At 35.4% G+C, this 18,004-nt stretch overlaps 1 protein-coding gene across 1 annotated transcript in view; it reads left to right on the top strand.

Moving 5' to 3' along the window:
• Nucleotides 1-17,573, top strand: part of NCAPG (non-SMC condensin I complex subunit G) — a 28,455-nt gene extending 10,882 nt beyond the window's left edge. Inside the window, exons 10-21 of the mRNA XM_006918971.3 lie at nucleotides 475-564; nucleotides 864-1,043; nucleotides 3,014-3,124; nucleotides 5,443-5,562; nucleotides 8,169-8,396; nucleotides 11,345-11,526; nucleotides 11,776-11,950; nucleotides 13,765-13,926; nucleotides 14,162-14,300; nucleotides 14,690-14,776; nucleotides 16,344-16,413; nucleotides 17,349-17,573. Coding sequence (XP_006919033.1) covers nucleotides 475-564; nucleotides 864-1,043; nucleotides 3,014-3,124; nucleotides 5,443-5,562; nucleotides 8,169-8,396; nucleotides 11,345-11,526; nucleotides 11,776-11,950; nucleotides 13,765-13,926; nucleotides 14,162-14,300; nucleotides 14,690-14,776; nucleotides 16,344-16,413; nucleotides 17,349-17,472 — 1,668 coding nt within the window. The 3' untranslated portion in view covers nucleotides 17,473-17,573. The remainder of the gene's footprint in view (nucleotides 1-474; nucleotides 565-863; nucleotides 1,044-3,013; nucleotides 3,125-5,442; nucleotides 5,563-8,168; nucleotides 8,397-11,344; nucleotides 11,527-11,775; nucleotides 11,951-13,764; nucleotides 13,927-14,161; nucleotides 14,301-14,689; nucleotides 14,777-16,343; nucleotides 16,414-17,348) is intronic.
• Nucleotides 17,574-18,004: the final 431 nt, after the last annotated feature.

Below are 18,004 nucleotides of genomic sequence, written 5' to 3'. Positions count from 1 at the left end.
CCCAGTGGCTCTGAAAAGAAGGTCTTTTGTTATGCTGTCATTATTTATGCTTTGTATATCCAAAGGAACAATAAAAGAGAATTCTGTTTTTTATATTTAGCTCCTATAGAGCTGAACAAGGGAAGGAGTTGAAAATTTTGGGTAGAGAATTTTAGTTTTATAGTGCTTAAAGTTATACAATATAAGGCTATATAATATTAATTTTTTGTTTTTCAAGCAATATTAGAATTTATCTTCGATGTCTATGTGCCTATTATCTTCCCATAATCTTACACTTTTTAGACACATATTGTTTGGGTCATTTTTTTCTAAAATTGTCGAGCAAATAGAATGTGTACCATTTTTACTTGCATATTTTGTTGTTTTTCAAGAGATTCAGGATACGACTTGGAGTTTTATGTAGCAATTTGAAGTCATTTTCTGAAATAGAACATATTAAATCATGTACTCTGAATTTTAACTTTCCTTAATCAGGTTACAGAAATTATCTCAGAGATTCGGGCACCCATTGTTACTGTTGATGTTAATAATGACCCCGCTGATGCAAGAAAGAAAGAGCTCAAGGTAATCTCTTCTAAATTAAAGAAATGCTTGAGTATAATGTTGTGCAAGTCTTTTATTCCCTCTTGCTATACATTTTCAAAATTGTTCTCACAAAGTTGTTAACTATTCTAAGAGTATCTAAAATGTTAGCAGATTATGTCGGTCTGAAAGATTTGCAGGAAGACTGTAACTTTGCATATGCCTGACTGATTAAATTCGGGGTCATTGAGATATTAAAGTATATTCTTTAATTTGCTACAGATTTTCATGCTAATAGTTTTTGTTTGGTATTTACATAATCAATTTATATCTTTCCTTAGATGGCTGAAATAAAAGTTAAACTTATTGAGGCAAAAGCAGCTTTGGAAAATTGCATTACCTTACAGGATTTTAATAAAGCATCAGAATTAAAAGAAGAAATTAAAATATTAGAAGACGCCAGAGTAAACCTATTGAAAGAGACAGAGCAACTTGAAATTAAAGAAGTCCATGTAGAGAAGGTATAGATAACTTTCTTCTACTAAATTTTAGCTGTTATTAATCATCTCAACTAAACTTTGTTTTCTTTCTTAACTCAAAGCTGCCAGAATGTATTTACTTCGGAGAGATTTTTAACAGTATCATGAATTAATATGAAAAATTTCTTTCCTCTCCTATTCGTTTGTATTTTGGACTTTGAAAGGCTTTAATTTAATTATTGTAGCTAGGACTTTATTTGTTCTCTTCAGTGCTAATTTCTAGAATCCGAAGTCTTTCTGCCTTCTTGTGGTTTCCTCCTGTTTTCGATGTGTGTGTGTGTGTGTGTGTGTGTGTGTGTGTCTTCAATGGTTCAGAAAAGGAAAATGCATTCATCTATTCATCTTTTCTGTATTTGTGGAAGACTCGTGACCTTTCTGCTGCTAGGAAAAGAATTTCTATGGTAACCATACCATTATACACATATCTTTTAAAGCTTAATTACAGTAATGCATTGCATAATGGGGATAAATTCTGAGAAATGCGTCATTAGGTGATTTTGTCAGTGTGAACATTATAGAATGCACTTCACAAACCTAGATACAGTATAGCTTACTGCACACCTAGGCTATATGGTATAGCTTACTACTCCTAGGCTACAAACCTGTATAGTATGTTAGTGTACTGCATACTGTAGGCAGTTGTAATACAATAGTAAGTATTTGCGTATCCAAATATACCTAAACATAGAAGAGGTACCATAAAAATACAGTACAAAAGATAAAGTACATGTGTGTGTGCTCGACACATGGTTTGAAGGAGGAGGACGGCTGTGGAGGGAGGTGTCGTCGGAGGGGTCTGCAGGTCCGGAGGAGCGATGGGGGAAGGAACCTAGAAAAGGAGAGAGGGAGAGCAGGTATTGAAAGAGACCCAGAGATAGAGCTTGAGACGACAAATATAAAAGGGAGAGGGAGAGGGAGAGGAGAGAGGGAGAAACAGGACTGGGAGGAAAGGGATGAAGACACACGGAGGGAGGGGTGGGGGAGGGAGTTTGTGTGCGGGAGTGGGTGCGTGTGGGTGTGTGCACGCCTGTGCGGCAAGGCAGGGGCCGGGTCCCAGTGCCCCTCCTCCCCAGCCTTTTCCCTCCCTCCCTTGCCGACTCCCGGTCTCAGCTCAGCCACAGGCTGGCGCAGGGCAGGTGGTCAGCATGCTTAGCCTCTTCACCTATTTAAAACACCCAGAGCTGGCAGTAAATTTAACACCTAGTCATTGCAAGCCTTCTCCTTTCAACATTGCAAGCAAACTTTTTGCTCGTAATCCATTAGAGTCTCATGGTACCATCACTGACTTAACATGATGCGGTGCCTGACTGTACTCTTTTTAGTCATGCTACTCATCCAGTAATTAAAAATTTGCCTTACCCAAGGATCATGGTGAACCACTAAAGGGTTTTAAGTGGTAGGATGAGATTTATGTCTTAGATCACTGTTCATCAGGAAGTGGATTGCAGCATGTAAAAACCTAGTCAGGCATACTCGTTGGAAGACCGTTAACAGTAATGTAGGCTTGAAGTGACTGCAGTGTGAACAAGATGATGGTGGTGGATATGGAAAGAAGCGATAGATTTGAGAACTATTTAGGAATTAGTAATGAAGAAGAGTGAGTCAAGAATATATGCTAGGTCTTTTGGTTTGGACAACTAGGTAGATGGCAGTGATATTTATGGAGATAGCACAGGAGGAGGTGGGATTTGGGCGATGATGTGTTAATTCCCTTTAGGACATTGTGAGTTTGAGAAGCCTGTGGAAAATGACTTCTGGCTGTATATATGAATATGAAACTTCAAAAATAGCTGGGCTAGCTCATAGATGGTAAATGAAATTGTATGACTGGATAAGGTTGCCTGGGGTTGTCTGCAGAGCCAGTATACCAAGGACAAAGCCCTGAGAAAGACATTTAAGGGTTGGGCAGAAGATAGTCTTACTAATGCTGAATATTTTGTGTTTCATTTTAGAATGATGCTGACACACTACAGAAGTGTCTTATTTTGTGCTATGAACTGTTGAAGCAAATGTCCACCTCAGTAGGTATAGGTGCAACCATGAATGGCATCATTGAATCTTTGGTATGTTGGTGGCCTTTGAAGCTTTATTTTATTCCGCTCCTTCCTCATTTTATAAGTAATATTTTCTTTGGGGTTCAAAACAATGAAAAAAGATGATCATTTTAAACATCTGATAAATATAAATGGTAAAAAAAAATAGTGGCTGCTTCATACTGTGAAGATTAAATTAAGATAATGCGTAGAAAGAACTTGGTATATGTTATTCCTTTGAAAACCTTTGAGAAAATTATTTTATGTTGGACAGAGATGCAGAATATCTTTATTCTTTGAATCATAAGAGTAAATACTGAAACAACAGAATTATTTATATACTGGAATCTTGCTGTATAGTAAGAGTATGAGAAAGTTTTATTGTGAGCCCTGTGAAGGGAATTTGTATATTAGTATATATTTAAAATACTTTTTTACTTAAGTAACCCTTCATAGGTCATCTCCATTTTACTGACCTTGGAGACAAATACTGCAAGACTCTAGAACAGCATTGCCTGATAGAAGAAATAAAATGCAAACCACACGTAACTTTAAATTTTTTAGTAGCCACATTTAAAAAATAAAAAAAAACCGGTGAAATTAATTTTAATATATTTAACCCAATATACCCAAAATGTTATCGCTTCATCGTTTACCTAATACATAAACGACTGAAGCGATGCTACTCTGTTTCTCATAGGGAGTCTTTAGAGTGCATCTCAGCCTGCGCCAGTCACATTTCAGGCACTCGGCGGTCACGTGGTTAGTGGCCGCGGCATCAGACAGCGCCTCCCTAGAGCCTTCTTTTTAGTCGTGCTACTCATCCAAGGCAAGTTTTGAATGTACCCAAGCTCTTTCAGGAGTCTCCCCAAATTGTTTTTACTTGGGATTAGTGAAAAACAGCCACTGAAATTGTGATCTAAAATTTAGATTTTTGGATTGTCATGAGTTTCTTAATGCAGTTAGAAAGACCAATTATTGTTTACCACAGTCTAGAGCTTTTGATTAAAATTAGATTCTCTTAAACCATTAGAATTTATTATTTTTAGTGAAGCAGGTGTTTTTACCGAAAAGTGATGCTTTTAAAGTTCTACTTGCATACTGTATGTCTGGTCCTATTGCAAGAGAATGGTAAATTATGGATGGTAAATTATAATATAGTTAACTAAACAATTGTAGTACTAAATATGAAGACTATCTATGTAGGAGAAGATACACAATGTTGAGTGAAGAAAGAACACAAAATTGAATGTTCATAATAATTTTAAGTGTATAAAAACAATCTGTCTAAAGATCTTTAGACTTGAGTGATGTAAGTGAATAAGATATTTAGATATAGGAGTTATAATATTTTTTTGAAATTACTATTTAAGTGAAAATAAATTGAACAAATATTGAACATCTATATACTAAATGCCGGGGAAAAGAGTATTCATGGTATGTAAAGCACACATAGACTGCCCTCATGGATCTTCTGATGGATCTTCTAAGCAGGGGAGGGGGACATCAGTCAAAAAAGTGGAACCTTATCCCATTGATCATTGCTATGAATAAGAATTATATGATCACATGTAAACATACAATAGTGGAATTCGGTGTGTTCTGGAAGGTGACCTTCATCTGATAATAGTAGACATTCACTATGTGAAGGAGGGAAGACTGTTCTCGACCTGCTCCGTACAGCATAGTAGTAGCTGCCAGCTATGTGTGGCTCTTGTAAACCTGTGGCTGTCAAAAAGTAGTTCAGATGATATAAGTGTAAAAATACACTGGGTTTCGAAGACTTACATCAAACAACAGAATGCAAATTATCTCAGTTTTTAAATATTGATTACATTACGCATGATAATATTTTGGTTATATTGGGTAAAATAAGAGTTTTACCTGTTTCTTTTTACTTTAATGTGGCTATTTGATTTTCTAATTAAAAATGACATATGTGGCTTGCATTATATTTCTGTTGGATAGCACTGAGTGGGAGGCATCAAAATCAGACCAACTGAATCAGAAAAGAGCAAGGGGTCACGTATAAGATGTTTTTTTTTATATTATATGTCATGTGAAGGAGCTTTATCTTTGTCCTATGAGCATTGGAAAGCCATTGAGAAAGTTGTAGCAAATGGAGTAGGAGGTTTCTCATGATTGCATTATTTCACTCCAGCTATATTCATGTTTTAGAAATTTATTATTTACCTTTTTTTCAACTGAAAATTGACTTTCTTGAGTTAACAGACAATATGGAAATGTAAATCTAAAAAATCATTCAGAAATTATCATTTTGACCATGTTTTTAAAATTGTAAATTTCTCATCCTGATAAAAATTATTATAATTTGTCATTTATATTAGATTCTTCCTGGAATAATAAGTGTTCATCCTGTAGTAAGAAATCTGGCTGTTTTATGCTTGGGATGCTGTGGAATACAGAATCAGAAATTTGCAAGTAAACACTTTGTATTACTATTACAGGTAGGATTTATCTTGTGACAAAATCTTGATTGCATTTCTTGAAATAAATAGTCAGAATCTGTGGTGACAAAGCTAATACTCTAAATTTAATATAGTCCAGACCTATTAATGATGATTATTATGGAAGGCTTTTAAATACTCAACTTTTATTTTTTGATATCTTTCTTATTAAAATATGTCTTTAGAAAAAAGGTGAAATGTCAGCTATTGAAGGTGTTTTTTAAATTAATCATACAGCAAGTATTTATTGAGTGCATATTATATGCCCAGCATTATTCTAGGCTTAGAAAAAAAATAAGATAATTAGCACAAATGAGATAAAATGTAATGGAGTTTACATTTTAGAAGAGGCAAATGAAAAATAATATATAGTACACTAGGAATCAGTGATTCTGCTAGTAATTCTTAAGGAAGGCTTGTTTAGTTCTGTGAAATGTGTTGCTGCCAGGAAATAAAATCCTACATTTTCAAAGAGGTTTGGTGAAGAAATTAGAACCGAAAGTTTTCTGCTTCACTTTCCTGGCTTTTTCGGAGTTGGTTCTTGAATGCTACATTGACCTGGTCATTACTTTTTTTTTTAAGTGGAAGCAGAATCTTACTAGAATATTTGATAGTGAAGGGTTCATTTATGTCTAGCTTATTACTAAGTAGTTTTTTTTTTTGGCTCTAAAAAATGAAGTGAAACATTCATTAAGATGTCCTGTATACCGTTATGAATGCAGCTGAAAAATTATAAGTTGTAGTCAAGCTGGAACTCTGATCGAGGAGTTTGGAGGCAGCGGTGATAAAGAACTTCTAGTACCACAGCAAAGGAAATGCCATCGAACTATTTCAAAAGATATTTAATTTCACTTGACCTTTAAAAATGAAATGTGGAATTCGATCCTTTTAATTTTTGCTGACAACATCAATAATAAGTGGTTTGGTCATTTCAGACAGAAGAAATGCAATATGAATTTAATGCTTAAGAGTGCCTTGGAGCATTTTGAAATTATTTAATACTAACTCATCCCCCACTCGAGAGAGGGGGCTAGAGGAACCTTGATACTGTTTGCTCCTGTGTAATTTTCTGTAGTGAAAAGGAGTTGTCAAAATCAAGTCGATGTGAAAGATAAATGAATATTCCTTATTAAGACCATTCCACAATTTTGCCTTTTTTGTTTGTTTTGTTTAAAGAACTTCGATCTCTAAACTTATTTTTTGGGGGGACTAACCTAATATTTGCCGTAATAAAATAACTTAATATAATTTTTTTGTGAATTAAAAATGTTCGGGAATGATAGATTCAAATGCAGTAAAATACATTGAATGTGAAATTTTGCCTATAGTTTGTGTGTTATTCTGTAGTGAGGTTATAAACTTTTAACAGGTGCTCAAAGGGTTCAATATCAAAAGATGTTAACCACGGAATAGATTCAATTATCTATCTTTATGAAGATATTTTCAGAGCTATTATTGGAAGGTTTTAGATTAAGGGAAAATACCTATCTTCTGGAGGAGTATGAAATTTTTTTAAATCAAGTTTTAGAAATAAAAATTGATTTAAGAAATGTATAAACACTCGATAGAAAGGCAGCAGAGGGAAATTATTTAAAAATCTTTCTGAAATAAATATTCAATATTGATAGGTATTGCTAGCCAGTAAATGAGAAAGGCAAGGAAAACCAAGTTGCTGTTAGTGGCATGTTTAGAATTCATAGCATTTGATTTGGGCAAATTTGTAGGTTTTGCCCTATGAAAATATATAATAGATATGTTCTTGAAATTTCCTTAAAAGTTTTATAATTTTGAGCCATTTTTCTCAATTCACTAATTTGACCATCTTGCAAGTGGTTTTTATTCATTCCGAAGGCTAAGCTATATAGTCAAGTAGTTTATTAATCACCAAAATTTAAGTGCATTAAAGAATATATAAAGATATAAATATCTTTATAATAGAAATAGTCAGCTCTTTTTTTCATGGCTTTGAAATTTGGTGTATAGGAATTCAATCTTCTTACCTCAGGAAAGACTCATACAATCTACTGGGCTTTATGGTTCACCTCCTTTTATAAAGGAGTCCAGTCCAGTTCATCGAAAACTAAATTCACTGTTAATGAAATCTGAATTTACAGAGCTAACACGAGAAACTTTGGTCTTTAGTGAAACTTGATAACCTGGAAGAATACTGATGCTTTAATGAATGCTTTTTATTGGTTAGAATGAGTGTTTTTGTCTTGACAGATAGCCGCAAACAATTTCAATATAATTGAACAGGTTTTCTAGATCTTAAAAAAAATAATAAAATGCTGTAGTTGAACACATTTATTCTTTTTTAAATAAAAGGAACAAATAATATAATCCAGCCTGATGTTAGTTCTAGAAATTTCTTGACTGAAGATGAGCTTTTTCTGAAGAAAATATAACTCTAAATGTTATGGTATAAATAAATAAAAATAATAACTTTAAAATGGAAATTTTAATTATTTTTGAAAAATGGTGTTTTATATAGGATTCACACTTATGATATCAGACTAAGAAAATAAGATACACGTTAACTTTATGCAGCATAGACAATTAAAAGTTTACTCAATTCACTTCTTTTGGTGGGGGATGTTTCAATTTAGGTTTTGCAAATTGATGATGTGACAATAAAAATAAGTGCTTTAAAGGCAATCTTTGACCAACTGATGGCATTTGGGATTGAACCATTTAAAACTAAAACAGATGAAGCCCTTCAAAGTGAAGGTGCAGAAATAAACACTGACGAAGAGCAAGAATCCAGAGAAGCTGAAGAAGTGGCTGCTGCAGCCAAGAATGTTCTGAAACTTCTTTCTGATTTCTTAGATAGCGAGGTAAGAAGTAATCACAGCCCGATTATTACGAGATGTCTTTTTCAGCATGTATGTTTCTGTTCTTTATATTTTTTAGGCTGAAGTTTAAACTTGGCCAACATTTCAAACTTTGCCTTTTGAATATCATGATTAAATTCCACTTCTGATTTACCTAGTTTCTCATTATCAAATTACATGTCCTGAGAACTGAAGTGTAAGGCCAGTGGTAATGTCCTCGCTTTCGTTTCTCTCTCTTTTTTTGCGGGGTGTTTCTTCTACGGACTCTCCTGGGTCGCCTTCTCCCTGTGTCTTCACATGGTCTTCCCTCTGTGTGTCTCTGTTCTAATCTCTTCTCCGCCATCTTTCCCTGACCCCTCATTTCTCATTTGTTTGCATCTTCTCTCTTTTTTGTCAGTCTTGCTGGCTTGTCAAATATGTTCATCTTTTCAAAGACCAGCTTTTGATTTTATTGACTTCTCTCCACTATTTTTTTTTAATCTCTTTTTTGTTTACCTCTTCTGAAATATTTATTATTTTCTTCTTCCTTCTTTGGGTTTAGTTTGCTCTTTTTTTTTAAGTTCCTTAAGGTTAATAGTTAGGTTATTAATTTGAGATTTTTTAAACGTAGGCATTTACTGCTAGGAATAACCCACTGCTTTTGCTGTACTCAGTAAGTTTTGGTTTGTTATGTTTTCATTTTTATTTATCTAAGTATTTTCTAACTTCTCTTTTGATTTCTCCTTTGTCCATTGGTGTGTAAGAAGAATGTATTGTTTACACATATTTGTGAATTTTACAGTTCTCTCATTGCTTTCTAGATATATTCCATTGCAATTAGAAAAGATACTTTAGGATTTTACTCTTTATAAATTTATTGAGACTTGGGCCTAACATAGGGTTTATCCTTGAGGATGTTCCACATGTACTTGAGAAGAATGTATATTCTGTTGTTGTTGGGTGGAATGTTTTGTTTGTTAGGTCTTATTTGTTTATAGTGTTAAGTCCTCTATTTCATTACTGATCCATCCAGTTCTATCCATCACATTGAGTATTGAAGTCTTCAGCTACTATTGTAGAGCAGTCTATTTCTCCCTGCAATTCTGTCAATTTTCTTATATTTTGGACTTTATTTGTTGTGTATGTTTTTAATTATCTTTTTGATAAATTGACCTTTTTAAAATCAATATTTATTGTCTTTTGTCTCTTGTAATAGTTTTTGAGTTACTCTTTGACTACAAAGTAGCAGAAATAAGGCCTTTCTTATCACTAATTTCTTTTAGTATAAACAGATTAAACTCTCTCATCAAAAGGTTGGCTTTTAAAATTTTGCGTTGTTAGCCAAACGATTTACTAACTTGCTTTTGGGAATTATCCAGTGCTGTGGGCTTGCTGACATTGTGTAGGTCGGAAAACTATTGAACATTAAAACTGTCAGTAAATGAATGATTTCTTTTTATACTACTGGTACATTAATCTCTTTCTGGCTGAACTAGATTATGTGACTTTGACTTTTTGTCATCACCACTTAAACATTTAGACTTCCTTGACTAACCCTGGGCCGTAAGTAACAGCCTTTTACATGTTTCAAGGACTTGGCAGACTATTGCTATCAGGAAAGTATTTCATAGTTAGAAATTTTTAAAAGGTGGGAGGCATGCAGGCTTGGAGTCAGAGGTGTGGACTTGTGTTCTGGTTGTATCTATGAGAACCTTCGATAAGGGATTTACAGGCTCTGGCCTGTTTCCTCATCTGTAAAGTAGAGATACTATGCCTCTTCGGTGGGATGGACCTTTAATTCAGTCAGCAGATATTTGAGGGCTCATTATGTGCCAGTCACTCTTCACTCTTGAGAGTACAGAGCTGAGTGGACTGTCCCTGCCCTCGTGGTGACTGTGAGCCCTACGTGAGTTAATATGTGGAAAGCACTTGCCAGTGCCCTAGCACTTATTAATCTTATCTATTTCTGTATCTTTCTGTTATTTAGAGTTCTGGAAAGAATTTGAAACAGTTCTTGTATTTGCTCATCGTACCATTTTCACTTCTGCCCCCGCTAGCTGGGACTTGTTCTTCAGTCCTAGATTATAACCTGTCGAGATAATTTTCCTGAAATCTCATTTAAAACATTTTTCCCTACCCTGTCAAAAACCTTCGATGCCCAATATCCTGTCTCACTAAAGGCGAATTTCTTTACCTCGTTTTCAAGGTCTCTATAATGTGGTCACTGTGCAAACTTAGTTTTCATCAATCATAATCACTGGCATTGGTTGAGGATTTCCTGTGCAGATAGCAATTCTGAGAGCTTTACATGTAACTGTCTTGTGATTACTGTTATTACCCCCTTTTTGTGTATGAGAAAAGTGATAAGTAACATGCACAGGGTCATACAGCCAGGAAGTGTCAGAGGTTTGAATTTAATTCAGCCCTGATAACCACTGTTTTAAACTGTCACTCTTTTATACCTGTACCTTCGTTTGCATACCACTGTATTTTCTTTTCCATTTTCTTTAAGTTTTTGGTTACTGCTTCTAGGAATGTCTTTTTCCACTTCTATACCTTCTATTCACATTTTCCCCATAGTTCAGACACACTGCCTCTCCTACCTCTGGAGCTTTCATTTATAGGTACCTTCCTCTGATATCAGGGTATTTACTGAGGGTTTTTTTTTGTATTTTAGCACCATGATAAGCATTTAATACACACTGAATTTTGGTTTCACGACATTTAAAAGGCCTTTTGGTTCTTCTAAAGAATTTCAAGAGAATTGAAGTTTTCATAGGTAGACAAATAATTTGTCCTATAGCCTTAACCTGAAAGGAGAAACAAAATCTGTGTGCCTTTAACAAATTCACAGTAACATGAATGATTTTGGGGTAGTTCATATAAAAATATTGTAGAACAGGCTACACTTTTTATAAGGCTTAAAAAGGAAATAGAAATACATTTTTTTTAATGAAAGTCATTTTTATTAGGTGTGTGAACTCAGGACAGGAGCTGCGGAGGGACTAGCCAAGCTGATGTTCTGTGGGCGTTTGGCCAGCAGCAGGATCCTTTCCCGTCTCATCTTGTTGTGGTACAATCCTGTGACCGAAGAGGACGTCCGACTTCGACATTGCCTCGGCGTGTTCTTCCCCATGTTTGCTTATGCAAGCAGGTATTCTGTCGTAATGATAAATCGCAATCAGGCTCCCCAGGAGTCATGTCTATAGTATTTTGTTGTTTATTTTCCTTCAGCGGTAAGCGATGAAATGAGAAGAACTTACATAGATTTTATTTAGTTTGACTTATTTGGCTCTTTCCGAGATGAAATGTACTATCTTGATGGGGGTGGATTTTATATAAATTTTTTAAAGAATCATTTGCTTTTTCTTTGCCAGTATACTTTCAAATTGTTTTTCCATAGGACTAATCAAGAATGTTTTGAAGAAGCCTTTCTTCCAACTCTGCAAACACTGGCCAGTGCCCCTGCGTCTTCTCCTTTATCTGAAATAGACATCACTAACGTTGCCGAGTTACTTATAGATTTGACAAGACCGAGTGGCTTAAATCCTCAGGCCAAGAATTCCCAAGATTATCAGGTGAGTGAGTATGTTAGCCTGTGGATGATTTAGCATGCAGGTCACTGATTTTTGGAGGGAGAATAATCCTTGTGATAGAATCTTGAAATAGAGGTACATTTCGATCTTGAGGTTGCTGGTCTGTGTGGTGGCGCATAACACGAAGTAAGAAAAGATCTTTTGTGAAATACAGAGATAGAAGGAGCCAATGCCGACATTTTTGCTACTGAAAAGAAGTCAACAAAAAGCAACCATCCTCAGTACCCCTCCTCACCTACTACTGGCTGTTAAGTATTCTGAATAATGACTTATGTTATCTAGGACTCCTTGAGTCTTCAAATGTTGGTTTACCTGCTCTGTGTCTGATAGGAGGAGGGAGAAATCAAAGAACAAAACTTGCCTCGAGCTTATTTTTATTTTTAATTTAAAGAGGATAAGTTAACTTAAAACCATCACACAAATTAAATTTAATCTGAGTTTTTAATATTTTGATATCATTTGATCAAACTTATCACCATGTTGAAAATTAACATTATTAATTTCAGGTGCCAGCTGATTAAGTTGAAAGTACAGTTGACCCTTGAACATGGGTGTGAACTGCGTGGGTCCACTTACACGCAGACGTTTTTCAATACATTTTCAATCGGCTCTCCGTATCCTCAGGGTTCACATCCACAGTTTCAACCAGAGCACGTTAGGCAAAATACAGTAACGGGCAGCGATACAGCCACTAAGTGATTTAGGGCTTTAGACAAGAGTGATGCTCACAGCGTTACTGGGTGCAATTCAGTCAGCCCTTGTTGGGATTTGGGGAGTGGCTTGCGTAGAGAGAGACTTTTATTAAGGATGAGTCAGTGTAGTTGGTTGTGTAAGTCATGTCTGAACGATGGGAAAGCTTTCTGGCTAAGGCCTGAATGGGGCTGTTGGCAGAACATTAGGGTGGGGAATGTGGAGTTGGCCTTGTTTGCAGTGAGTAACTATGCAGGGTGTATGATGAAAGGGTTAATGGAATGGAAGTTCCTTATTAGACAGATTCATTTGGTGATGACTACTGTTATGTGAGGTGAATTGGTGAGAGAAATAGAGAGAATATGAAAGAGCAGCTAAAATACATAAATAGGAGATAAAAGCTTGTAGAAATAGAATAGAAAATAGTAGTAGCAAGTAGGAAAAAAATAGAAGAAATTGTCAGAAAAAATGATGGGTTAAAAAGCCAAGAGGAAAGAGCATCGAAAGGCAAGGGAGATGGAGGCATTCGCGACGACTAACTAAGGTTCTAAGTATGGTGACAAGGCCTCAAAGATGTTGACAGTTCATTGGGAAGTAAATTCTCAGGATCAGCATCTTGGAAGAGGGAGGGAAATAGGTTGGGGCAGCGGGAGAAGTTGACTGTCATGCAGTCTTAAGGTCTCAGGGCGATCCCATGGGACGTTCCATGACTGGGATGTCCTCTGCGTTATCCAGAACTGCGACGAAGCTGGGCCGTTGTGCCTGTCCATCTACTAGTCACTGAATGTGGACTAACCCTTGGGGAGGTGTGATCTTGGGCAGGGCTCACTGTCTGCAGCCGAGACGAGTGCTGCACCTGGGAACTCTTAGCCTCCAAAACTCATATCAGCTGGGGGAATGAATGCAGGGGGTGCATCTGGGGCTCGAACCACAGCATGCACTATAGGAAGTCAAGGAAGCGCATTTGGGAAGTAATAAGTTAAATTTGGTTTTAGACATTTTGTATTTGAGATGATTAAAGATAGTGGAAATGTTTGTTAGTGTGTAGGGCTGCATTGTAATCATGCCATTTTTAATTTACAGAGATTTTTCTCTTGATTTTCTAGGCTTTAACAGTTCATGACAATTTGGCTATAAAAATTTGCAATGAGATCTTAAAATGTCCATTTTCACCAGAAATTCGGGTCTATACAAAATCCTTGAGTTCTTTGGAACTCAGTAACAGTCTTGCTAAAGATCTTTTGGTTCTGTTGAATGAGATTCTGGAGGTAAAGTATTTTCTAATTACTCTTATGTATATATTTTATCAAAGTAGAATTTGTATAGTTATATTATTCATGTTAGTATACTGTGACTTTGCTCATTTGAGGTAAATATTTCCATCATAAATTTAATATAATTTTTAGAATGTTTTAAAACAACTTGATGTCAGCATATAGCTTTTTTGGAGGAAGATGAAAAAATGCTTCATTTAAAAAATGTTGATAATGTTCTCTGTTATAGCAAGTAAAAGATAGGACGTGTCTGAGAGCTTTGGAGAAAATCAAGATAAAGTTAGAAAAAGGAAATAAAGAATATGGTGACCAAGCTGTAGCCACACAGGATGCCAGCACGACTATGACTGTTTATAAAAATGAAGATGGTAATAACATACTAACCTGAATATTTATAAGATTCTATCCTTTTCATCTTTACTGAGACACATTTTTTTTTTTTCTTATAATGTGGCTGGGTTTCAGAAAATTTTTCTAATTAATCTCCTTGGGAGAATGTATTACCGATAAGTGTTTATTCTACTTTTAGTTTTTCGGTGTACTTTTCTCACCATATGATCTTGCATGCTATCTTTTTAGGAGTTTGGCTTGCTTACTTTCTAGTATTCACCATTTTGTGGAACACTGACATGATAAATTTTCAGTGGCTGCTACTGGGACTGGTTGTCATATGTTTTATGAAAAATGGACTTGGAAAGACCATTTAAAATACTTAGAGTCTTTTTTATTTACATTGTTGCATTCTTTCTTTTAATAGAAAAGGAGGGAGAGCTATTTGTAACTCCTCACAAGGATGTAAGAGTAAGGCAAGCATCGAAATCCATTCAGCAAAAGACTAACAGAGGTAGGTAGTGTGTGGATAGACTAGTTTTGTAATAAAACTTTTCAGTTTCGTTTCCCAATGAAATACTTTGTAAGTTTCCTTATCTTTGTGTCCTTAGGAACAGCTTTATAAATGTCTTAGGTATTTTTTAATTCTTTCAGCTAATATTAGGTTTTGCTTTGTTACCTAAGAGATTGTATCAGGTGTTTTTGCTTGAAAGAAATATGATGCAAACGATCATATTGCAAAGGATTATTTGGATTAAATCGATTTTTATTAGGAAACGATCCGTGATGGTTTTATGTTATCAGTTGTTTATGTTTTAGCCTTTACATGATTAAGCAGTTTTGTCCCTTTCATCTGCGTAGTGGTTTTCTGGCTTGTTTTCTTTTTTCCCATTTTACTTCATATTTTCCCAACATAATTTATTTCCCAAGGGCTATCCAACAATAGGAGAGTTGTTGGAATAATGTAGTTGTTGACTGTTAGGGGGTCACTTGGAAAAAATCTGAAATTCAAGATCTTTTTATTGTTTTATTTTATTACAAAAGCAATACATGCTTATTACAGAAGAATCAGAAAATACATCCAAGCAAACCAATATAAAGAACACTAATACTACTACTCATGAGCCATATACTATTTTAATCCTTGAAGAATGTTTTTTGAGTTCTTTTTCTATGCAGATTTAATTGGGTTCTAAATGGAATCTGGCCATAATATTGTTTTGTAGCCAACTATTTAAATACTATTTGCTGGATGTCCCAAATTAGTCCCATATTGTTGGATATTTTCTTGGGGATAATTGCATTAGATATTTAAAAGCAAATACATAAGGTTTAGGGCGGGGGGAAGAACAAACTTTCACATGAATAAGAAGGGTATACAAATTTCAACCAAATGATCATACCGAGCAATATGGTTTTGATCAGATTGCTTTTAGTCAGATAATGTACCATGAGAATGCCACCTTCTCCCCCAACCCCCCACATAGCTCAAACTTCATTTATATGTGTTGTTTAGTTATCACAGATGGGGAGCATCCAAGGCCAAACTGTGTCTTACTTTTTAACCTTGTAAATTTCTAGCAAGAATTTTTCTAACTCCCAGCACATAAAGGCTCTAGTTTTTATACTGAAATGTTTGAATTGGCAATGTATATATTAAGTATTTCACAAGAAGCCATTACTTTAATGATTAAAGTTGTTTCTTTAGGACCTGGACCTGTTTATGGTCTTAACCTACCTTTCTACTTTTTCTCCATACACCTTGTGCTGTAGCCAGAATAGAGGTACTTTCTTTATATAACATGTTTTTCATATGCTTTCCTCCGAATACATTTAACTAAAATCTGCCACCTTATAACTTAATTTCCATATTTTCCCTTGCCTATTCTCAGAGCTTACAAAATAAATTAATTTTGAATCTTGGTTAGGTTCCTTTTCTCTGTGGGGTTGATAATTGCTGTCAAGGTGGCTGGAGACTTGGAGGAAATCTGTTGAAGACGGAAAATAAAGGATTAGGGAGCCCAGAAAATAGATTAAAAATAGTAAGCAATTGATAATTTTCATAATGAACTGTCTTTAAGGACGGAGAAAAGTGACGGCTTCAACCAGGATTAACAGAGGACGGCAGATTTCTGAGGCTGACTTCGAAAGGTATGCCACGCACCCCCAGAATACGTAGACCTAATCTTTATTTATTTTTATGGTCTGGAAGTAGAAAAAACATTGTAGTTTGCGTCTACTGTGACAGAAACTCAATATATAACAAGATAACCAGTGAAAACTATAAATCACTGTCTTGGATATATATCCTAAAATTCCATTATCAAGAGCATTTGACTTCCTATGGCTGATCTGCTTTTCTTGTTAGCAGCTTGGCCTTTTACTACTAGGCAATGAAAACTCGAATGCATTTTCCATTTATGCTTCCATGTGTTCGTCTATGTACATGATCGTTTATGACTCCTAATCTTGAATTAGCCAACTCTTTAGATTTAGGTTTCGGTTCTCTATATTTACAATGATAGGCTATTTCTGCCTTTAATTTGGATGTGTCAGTGGTATAGTGTCTATATTTGGTTTCTGCCAAGTAAGCCACTGTGGGAAGCTGAAAGCTGCAGCTATCTTACACTCATCTATTTACTGGTAAAACTGTATTTTCAATATATATCTAAGTTTTGACTAAATTTAAAAATCTTTTGGGGAAACATGGTGCTTATGGTGTTTTAAGAATTTATTGCCTAAATCAAGAGTATGTATATTTTTTTCTTTCATTCCTTGTTTTCCCCCAAAAACTCTTGGGCAGTTGTTATGGTCCCTGTTTAATTACAGTCTTCATTACAAAAGTTTGTTTGTTTTTCCCTTCTATATAATACCAGTTATAAAAAGAAATTAGCTAGGTTTTCCATGATTTCAGTTTGCTGGACAGCCAGCTTTTTGGTTTGGGTTGAGATTTTAGTTTTCAGTTAGTGAAATGAAGATATCAATTACACACTGATCGAATGAGAGTCAGAAACAAAGAAGTTTTATTTATAAACTGTGGTTTTAAAGCTTGTACTTAAATTGGTGTATTTTCAACATTTGTTTAGTGATCATGAAGTTCCAGAGCCAGCATCAGAAATGAAGAGGAGATTACCAAGACGAGCCAAAACAGCAGCACTAGAAAAAAGTAAACTTAACCTTGAGCCGTTTCTCAGTGAAGATGTAAATTAGGAGAAGAGGTGATGGCGGTGGAGTCCTTTCGCAAATGTCCTTTAAAATTATGTTCACTTCTTTGCTTTAATAAACTTACCCTCGTGTCAAAATCAGAAAAAGCCTGATGTCTTGTAGGACTTTCTGCTGAGATTCCACATCACTGGGGTCTGTACTGAAGCCTTAGGACAGTGTCCGTCAGTGCGCTCCAGGGACCATCCAGATCGGTGAGGGGGTCTAATCAGAATCTAAAGCGGGTGGGCCTACGAACCTCGCTTTCCAGATGATGCATGTGAATGCTCAGTAGTTTGCATTTGAGCAGCTTATGATTTAGATGGGGCACATTTCCAACCTCAGAACACATTTAAAAAGCGACACCTCAAGGGCAAATGAAGTACCACAAACTGTCTAGAAAGCAGCTTACTTCCAGGGAGGACTAGTATAATGAACCAAAGTATGCAGCATCCAAGTCCAACAGTTCTCATTTTGATCATTTTGTTTTGTGTTTCTCACACTAAAAACATTTTTGGTAATGCTACCTGCCTGGGTAATT

The sequence above is a fragment of the Pteropus alecto genome, unplaced genomic scaffold (assembly GCF_000325575.1).
Source record: "Pteropus alecto unplaced genomic scaffold, ASM32557v1 scaffold5, whole genome shotgun sequence".
NCBI lineage: Eukaryota > Metazoa > Chordata > Mammalia > Chiroptera > Pteropodidae > Pteropus > Pteropus alecto.
Note: the sequence above shows the minus strand (reverse complement) of the source record. Positions and strands in the feature narration are given on the sequence as shown.